This window comes from Tupaia chinensis, unplaced genomic scaffold (genome assembly GCF_000334495.1).
Source record: "Tupaia chinensis unplaced genomic scaffold, TupChi_1.0 Scaffold000634_1, whole genome shotgun sequence".
Lineage (NCBI taxonomy): Eukaryota > Metazoa > Chordata > Mammalia > Scandentia > Tupaiidae > Tupaia > Tupaia belangeri.
The window spans coordinates 2,194,377-2,203,271 of record NW_006160154.1 but is presented as its reverse complement, the minus strand read 5'-3'; the positions used below and the strand labels follow the sequence as shown (position 1 = coordinate 2,203,271).

General features: G+C 37.7%; 1 protein-coding gene across 1 annotated transcript; it reads left to right on the top strand.

Annotated features, from left to right (window-relative positions):
- Positions 1-3,752: 3,752 nt before the first annotated feature.
- LOC102468952 (uncharacterized) lies at positions 3,753-8,662 on the top strand. The gene is made up of 3 exons (XM_006159541.1): positions 3,753-3,993; positions 4,090-4,148; positions 8,318-8,662. Exons 1-3 carry the CDS (start codon positions 3,753-3,755, stop codon positions 8,660-8,662), a joined length of 645 nt encoding a protein of 214 aa, XP_006159603.1.
- The last annotated feature ends 233 nt before the right edge of the window (positions 8,663-8,895 follow it).

Sequence of the window (8,895 nt, the reverse complement as noted above, 5' to 3'; positions counted from 1 at the left end):
CCATTTCTTGTTTTCTGTATGTTTTGCTTTTTCTCCCCCATCCTTGGTTCCCTCTCTCTTACCCTCTGCCACCTCCTGTTCTCCTCCCACACTGTCTCTGTTATCTATTTCTATACCATTTTCCCCCCACATTTTATTGAATCACCAAAGACCCTCATCAATCCAAATACCCTCCTAGCAAACACATGTGACACACACATTTCCATGAGCACAAGTCTAACTTTACGCATCCTATAAATTAGCACCTAACTGGGGCTACATATCCTACTGCAGTCATTGAATAGATACATTTTGTTTTCCTGAAACTTTTTTTTGTAACTCAATTTACATTCCTTCCCTAGGCATCATCACAGCACACAAAATGCGATCTCCCATCCAGTACACACTGCATAGTGACTCAATCATGCACATTACAAAAAAAAAAAAAAAATTCCAATTCTAGTTGCTAGAATTATTTCCATCCCTCTTTCTGACCCTCTGTCCCTTCCCACCCTCCTCTCACACCACCTTCAGTGTCCAAAATTGTCCTCCATTCCCTTCCCACTCACATTGAGGCTGGGGAACTTCCAACAACCTGCAGTTGCATCTCTGACACTGAGGGGTTAGTTCTTTTTTTTTTTTTTTTTTTTTTTTTTTTTTTTTGAGAGGTTTTTGCTATAGGGTGCATGCGCTCGCCAGACAAACAGAGAGAGACAGAGAGAAAGAGAGAAAATCACCCCCCAGGGGGGGATGGCCACATCACAATCCCTTCTCTCCTCCATTCTCCTCTCGGGATCTTGGGCACACACGCACACGCGCCTGGCGTGAGTTTAAGCCACCGGGTCCGGGACTCGAACCATGGTTGACTACGTGGGAGTCCAGCGACATAGCCATTACACTAATTGCTGGTCCCAAGGGTTTAGTTCTTAAACCACTCTGATACATAGTTTACAAAAATATTTTCCCATTCTGAGGGCTATTGATTCACACTAATTACTGTGGGTTTTTTCCATGCAGAAACTTCTTAGTCTGATGTAATCCCATTTGTCTATTTTGGAGATTATCAACTGTGCTTTGGGGGCCTTATTTAAGAAGTCTTTGCCTACCCCAATGTCTCCCAGAGTTTCCCCAGTGTTTTCCAGAAACAGTTTCATAGTTTGTGGTATTAGGTTTAGATCTTTGATTCACCTTGAGTTGGTTTTTGTCAAAGGCAAGAGGTAAGGGTTCAGATTCATCTTTCTGCAGATGGAAATCCAGTTTTTCCAGCACCACTTGCTGAAGAGGTTTTCTTTTTCCCACTGGGATTGACTGGTACTCCTTGTCAAAAATCAGTTGACTGTATGTTTGGGAATTTATTTCTAGGGACTCTATTCTGTTCCATTGGTCCACCTGTTTCTGTGCCAATATCATGCTGTTTTGATTGCCACAGTTTTGTAGTATATTTTTGGTTCAGGGAGTGAGATACCACCCACTCCACTCTTCTTGTGCAGGATTGCTTTGGCAATATGGGGTCTTTTATGATTCCAGACAAATTGTATGATTGTCTTTTCTAGATCTGTGAAGAAAGTGGTACTTTGATTGGGATTGCATTAAATATGTTGATTAATTTGCATAGAATTGCCATTTGATCATATTAATTCTTCCAATCCAGAAACATGGAATGTCCTTCCACTTTTTTGTGTCATTTTCAATTTATTTTTTTAGCTTCTTGTAGTTTTCCTTGTGGAGGTCTTTAACTTCTTTGGTTAGATTTGTTCCTAAGTATCTTATACTTTTTGTGGCTATGGTAAATGGAATTATTCTATCGCAGTAATTAGTATGAATTGACAGCCCTCAGAATGGGAAAACATTTTTGTAAACCGTGCGTCAGATAAGGGACTGATAACCAGAATATACAAGAAACTCGAGCAGTGGTTCTGAGAAAAAGATGATCAGCCCTGAGAATGAGTTGAAAAAAAAAACACTCTCTAAGGATGACATACGAATAGCCAAAAGGCATCCAAAAAAATGTTCAACATCCCTCATTGTAAGAGAAATGCAGATCAAAACAACAATGAGATACCACCTAACCCCATTCAGAATGAATAAGATTAAAAAATAATAATAATAATATGTGCTGGCAGGGGTGTGGTGAAAGGGGAACTCTCCTACACTACTTGCGGGAATGTAAATTGGTCCAACCACTGTGGAGAACAACTTGGAGATTCCTCAAGAATCTACAAATAGAAGTATCATATGATCCAGCAATCCCGCTCCTTAGTGTCTACCCAAAAGACAGAACAGTCCTTAATTGGAAAAGTGCTTACACATCGATGTTTATGGCGGCACTGGTTAACACTTCTTAAAAATGGAAACGATGCCCACAACCAGATAAATGGATTGAAAAACTGTGGCACATATACTCTATGGAATACTATTCAGCCATAAAAAACACCAAGACCCTGGCTTTTGACAGGAAGTGGAAGAATATAGAAGATTTACTGCTGAATGAAGCAAGCCAGCCTATGAAGGAGAAACACTGTATGTCCCCACTTAATATATACTGAGCATCCACACTCTATGACTGAAACTGATTGACTAAAGGATATAGCAACACAGTAAATGTATGTGAATACCAGATAAAGTGTGTGTGAAAGAATAGGGTCTGAGGAAGGACATTTAGAAGAAAATAGAGAGGCAAAACATTAATGGGACAAAGAAATGTAGTATTATCTATCGAAGATAATTTTATAGTTTTATCAAATGGACTAGGGAGAAATGTTCACATGTTGGAATATTCACTTTGTAAGCTAAATAACATGATTGAGTGTATAAAAGAAAATGAAATTAAAAAATTTTAAAAAATAAAGTACACTTATGAACATACTAACATCAAAAAAAAAAAAAAAAAAAAAAAAAAAGGCCACTCTGGTGAGAGCAAAGTCTGCTCCAAGTGATAGAGAATGCATAACACTAGGAACAACCTTTTAATCTACTTTCAGAAGTTGGTATTTAATGACTTTGACTCCTTTGCTTCTTGGAAAATTTCTGAGACATGAACTTTGCTGTATGCTCCAGAGTTTTCCTATAAGATTAAACTCCAGTTGCTTACTATGGTAGCAGACAAAATAATACACATTTTATTGACTACCTTCCACTCCCTATATCACTGCCCCAGTCCTTTTATCATGATCCTGGTCCTGGTCCTCTCAGAAAAACTATATGCATTCAAATCCTTGCCTCAGGTCTTATTTTGTGGGAACCTAAACTAAGTCACAGATTAAATAACAACTTTTTATTAAATCATATCTAAGACTTCATTTTAAATATTAGGAATTTAGTAATGAATGGGATACTCTTACATTCACAGAGTATTTTAGTATTATTACAGTCATTAATCCTAATGAAATGCTAACATTTTGTAGATGATTGATATCATATTATGCCTCTGAGAGCATTGCACACTGAACTCAAGTACTACACCTAAAGATGTTAGATAATCAGTAGTAGCATAAAGACCTAGAATTTAGAAGACAGCGTAAGTCTGAGAAAAAAGTTGACTTCTTGTTCTAAACTCACTGGAAAAAAAAACACCAGCCTAAAAAAATTGTAGGAATTCATTAATTAGAAGCAAAGCTTTATGGAATTGAAGAGCGGAGTTCTACATTGTCTGATTTCAGCAGAAGTATGTCATGCCCCAACATATGTCACATAGTGTGAAATAAAACAGTAACATCACCACTCATACCTATAACCAGTGGGGATTTATAAAGAGAGATACTCATTGACAGGTCATGTCCCTAATACAACGTGTAACCTTGCAGATACAGCACTGCAACTGTACTTTCAGGAGCTCAAAGTCAACCATAGGTGCATGGTACAACACAACAGCCTATTTCAAAACACTTCTCAAAACCTCCTACTGCATCCTTCTTTCTAATAGTCCAAAGATGCAAAATATGGGGGACCAAGAGCAAACAGGAAACAATGGAAAATTTCAGGAGTCTCCTATTCTTGACCAACCTAAAGAAGCAAGTTCTTGCCTGTGGCCCAGTAGCTTTACTCTTTGAGAGCACCCAATTTTTTAAAATAAAGAATTCATAACGCCAAGAGACCTTTTTCTTGTTTTAGGCAGGAATTGGGAAACAAAGAAAACTGTAAAACATAAAAAGATGTGGTCTAGCCAAAAGGTAAGGAACCATTGAGAGCTCAGGAGGAAGTCAGATCTTCTCTCCAAAACCATCACTCATAGTTCAATTCTTCACAAATCTACTGTCACAAGGAATAGGCTCTTTCTTTACTGTCTTCCTTTCCCAAAGAAAACCTGCATTTTTCTTCCCCTTATAAAAGTGTGGTCAGACATAATCACTATAAAGAGATAATAAAATGTTAAAATATTTCTTTGGTTTTGAGTTCTGAAAAAAGAAGTAGTCACAGAAAGTTTATATAATCATCTTCATATGACTTCTCAGGGTTTAAGAAAGCCCTGGGTCTGGGCCAAAATAAGAAATGTGGAGCTACCCAAAAATGACTTGGCTCATCAGGAGGCTAAGAAAGTCTGGGATTAAAGCAGTTTTCATAAAGTGTTCATTGGCTCAGTTAGAAGAGTTGCCTTCCTGTTGGCAAAGAAGCCATAAGGGAAGCAAAATGTGAAGACCCCGCTGTTTCTCCACCCTTGATTGTTTTCTTTTGCTTCATTTATTATGTAAGAACAACAGAACCCTCCAGATGGGACCAAGGGACAGAGTCTACACATCCTCTATTGACCACTGACTAGTGGAAACAAGTCTGTAGCATCTACTATTTTTCTCCTTTTAGACTTTCCCCTTGATTTTACCACTTGTTTTATATTGCACACTCTAAAAAGTTAAATAATCCTGACACTTAGAATTACTCAAAATACTAAAAAGCTATTCCCAACTGTGTCAGGAATGGCTACTCCTTTTTCCTGAGACAGTTACTCTGGCAAGTTGCCCCATCAAAAGGCCTGCAATTGCTATCACATCTGTGTTTTGTTTTTCTGATATACTTCGAAGGTTGCTTGCTTGTGCATAGTAAATGAACTAACTACTGTTTGCAGAACACCTCACAGAAGCTATTTCCCTCACTGATACCATTACTGAAAGACTATTCTGGTGTTCAACTTATTTTACTTTATTTTACAAAGCTTTACCAAATATTTCATCATCACCAAGTGATAGGATAAGCCCTGGAAATACAATGTCAACAATAGAAGAGGATCTTCAAAAAGTTCACAGAAAATACATATCGTGAAGGGACCAGCAGTTGGCATAATGGCTATGTTGCTGGACTCCCATGTAGTCGACCTCGGCTCAAGTCCCGGACCCAGTGGCTTAAACTCATGTCGGGCGCATGTGTGTACATACCCAAGATCCTAAGAGAAGGGACTGTGGCATGACCGTACCCCCTGGGGGATGATTTCTTGCTTTCTGTCTCTCTGTCTCTCTCCAAAATTAAAAAAAAGAAAAAAAGAAAAAGAAAGAAAGAAAGAAAGAAAGAAAGATAAAATACATATCATGAAAAATCTATACATGGACTTTATTGATTTATTTGTTTGCACTCAAAATTAACTCATAATTTAATATCATTTTCCATGAACTTTTTGAAGTCCCCTTGCACAAAATAACCTCAGTGGTTCTACATTTAGTTTAGTAGAACAGATTAAACGAGTTAACAATTTCAGATCTCTTTTGTGTTTTTGCTCTGTCCTCAGCTCTCAACACTTGTCTCTTAAACTCAACCACACTGGACTCCTCCAGTCCCCCTCATACCCACTCCTGCTTCTTGCCCCAAGTCCTATACACAGACTGCTCTTGATATCTTCTCCAGTTGTTCATCCAGAAAAAGTCTATTATCCTTCATGTCATAGCTTAGGTCATAGTTCATCAGATAGCCTTCCCAGACTGAGATAAATGCTTCTCCAACAAGTTCCTATGGAGCAAAGTGCTTCTTATGCCATATCATCTGTGCTTAGGCTTTATGAAGGCTAGAATTATGATGCTCACTGTATCTCTGGGGCATGAGTTCAGGTCTGTACATGGAAGATATTCAAAATCTCTACTTGAATGAGTAAATGAATAAACCAGAGTTTGAAAAAGTTATTTTCCAATGTTTGTTTACCCTAAGTAATTTCATGAAATGGCATAGAATTCCTTTAGATAGCAATCCTGTAATTATAAAGGCTTGTGTGAATATTTACAGAATGCTAGTTGATGATATATTTACAAATGAAAACTTCTGTGGTTAATAATTTTGTGAAATTCTGGATTAAACAAAACAAAACGTCTTTATTACAGAAAGTCTCAGAACATTCAGAATAATAATATTCAATGTAAATATCTGAGAAGTTGCTATGTGATGTATTGTCTAAGCTTATGTGGGCCAAAGGATGTTTTCATGACATATATATTCATTCAACAGCTACATATTGGAGCCTATTCTGTTGTAAGCCCTGTTTATGGCCCTAAGGAGAAACTGAGCCAATGGGATCGCTGTCCTCAAAAAACTGGCTACCCAGGTTAGGGGAGGGAGACAGATAATAAACAACAAAACAAAAATAAAACAGACACATGATCAAAAGAACAAATAAACAAGAGAATTTTTAAAATTCCCTCCATTGAGGCCACCAAGTGGTGTAGTGGTTAAGGCACTGGACACCCACATGGTCAACTGAGGTTCGAGTCCCAAATCTGGCAACTTAAAACTCCAGCCAAGTGTGTGTGCATGCATGCCCAAAATTCCAAGAGGAGAATGGAAGAGAGGGGATTGCCACGTGGCCTTCCCCTGTTGGGTGTGGTTTCTCGCTTTATATCTCTCTGCTGAACTCACATGTCCTATAGCAAAAATCTCTCAAAATAAGTAAATAAATAAATAAACAAAACATCTAAAAATTCCTCCCTTAGTGCTTAAGACAATTAAGTGTTTAATAAAATAATGATTGGAAAGTGTGATTTATTTAGGAAGAGTAATTAACAAGAGTTTCAGTGAATAGGTACATAAAAATAAGAGTCTTCAATGCAAAATTCTGAAGAAATAGAGTCCCACAAATAGGAAAGAGCAGGTCTAAGAGCAAGGTCAGTACATCCAAGGACAGAAAGGAAATTCAAAGGAGCCAAATCCTGAGAAACAGGAGGAAGTTATGGCAGGAGGAAAGTCTGAGAGGTAAGGTTGACCAGATGGTACACAACCACTGGTTCCAATTTAATACTGACTAAAAGGGGAAGTCAATTTACTATCTCATCTTAGGCAGGGGAATGTACGAACTGAACAGTGCTTTATTAAGATCACTTTGGTACTGTCTTTTGTCATCTTAAAATGTATTGTTAAGGCAGCAGGTGGCGTAATGGTTATGTCCCTGGACTCCCACATAATCAACCAAGGTTCAAGTTCTGGACTTGATGGCTTAAAACTCATGCTAGATGCATGTTCATGCATGCCTAAACTCTTGAGAGGAGAAAGGAAGAGAAGGAATTGCAACATAACCATTCCCCCTGAGAGTGATTTCTCACATTCTGTCTTTCTCTCTGTCTCTGGTGAATGTATGTGCCCTATAGCAAAAATCTCTCTTTGAAAAAAAAATTAATGTTAGACTATTAAGAGAAATTAAGTTAAATCAAGAAAACAAAAGTAACAAATGAATTCATCATAAATGACTGACATCAAGAAGCAAATTGTATAAATAACAAAAATTCTATAATACTAAAAGATGTATGTAGCTCATTAAAAGAAAAAGAAAAATTTCCAGAAAGAAATAATAAATAGCATTTTGGACTTTACTACTTAACAAAGAGAGTAAATTGTATGAACATGTTGGGAAAAGATTTAAATTTCTTGCTGACTTTGACAAATATAGTGAAAACTCATAATACACCACTTCCATGAGTGAATGGGTGTTGTCAGTTCAAAGAGGATATAAGATCAGTCATGGTCCAAGAATGCTTGAAATGACTTGAACTCTTATAGCTTATATATGAAAGAAACTTGATAGAGGATTATCCAAATTCGACCACAATCCTAAAAATCTCCATGTTACCAGTGATGTGTTGTGAAGTTAACTTTTCTAAATTATCTCAATCAACGATGCTGGAAAAAAGGCTAAATTATTTTTCCTGCATTCTCTACCGAAACTGGTTTTACAAAATTGTAGTTATAGGATAAGGCAAAGAACAAGGAGGGAAAAACATTAGGAGGAAAAAGTGTTATTAAGGTAGGTTAGGCAATTAATAAATATTATTTTACTGGATTTTATAATGCTTTCAGTTTTGATCAGCTTGTCAAAATATGCAACTTGTATGTCTCCCTCTAAACAAATATTTGCTTTATATTGCTTTTCTTAAAGAGGCCTCGCTTCCAAGATGAAGTAAAAAGGAATAACGGACGTGCCAAAAAGGGCCGTGGCCATGTGCAGCCTATTCGCTGCACAAACTGTGCCCAATGCATGCCCAAGGACGAGGCTATTAACAAGTTCATCACCGGAAACATAGTAGAGGCTGCACCTGAAGCAAGTGTCTTCAATGCCTATGTGCTCCCCAAGCTGTATGTGAAGCTACGTTACTGTGAGAGTTGCACCACTCATAGCACGGTAATCAAGAACCCATCTCATGAAGCTTGCAAGGACCGAACACCCCCACCCCGATTTAGACCTGAGGGTGCTGCCCCTCGCCCTTCGCCAAAGCCCATGTAAGGAGTCAAGTCTTTAAGGACTGAAGAACTGTCTGTCCTCTGGGAAAAAGTAAAATGCCGATTATACATTTAAAAAAAAAAGAATACCATCGAATCTGGGCCTACCTTTATATGGTAGTGTGAAACAACCTGACGAGGTCATGGATGGGAGGATGGAAGAGTAGAGGGAATAGTGAACATATAAGGCAATAGAAAGAATGAAATAAGAAATGCCAACTTTCAAAACTGAGATTT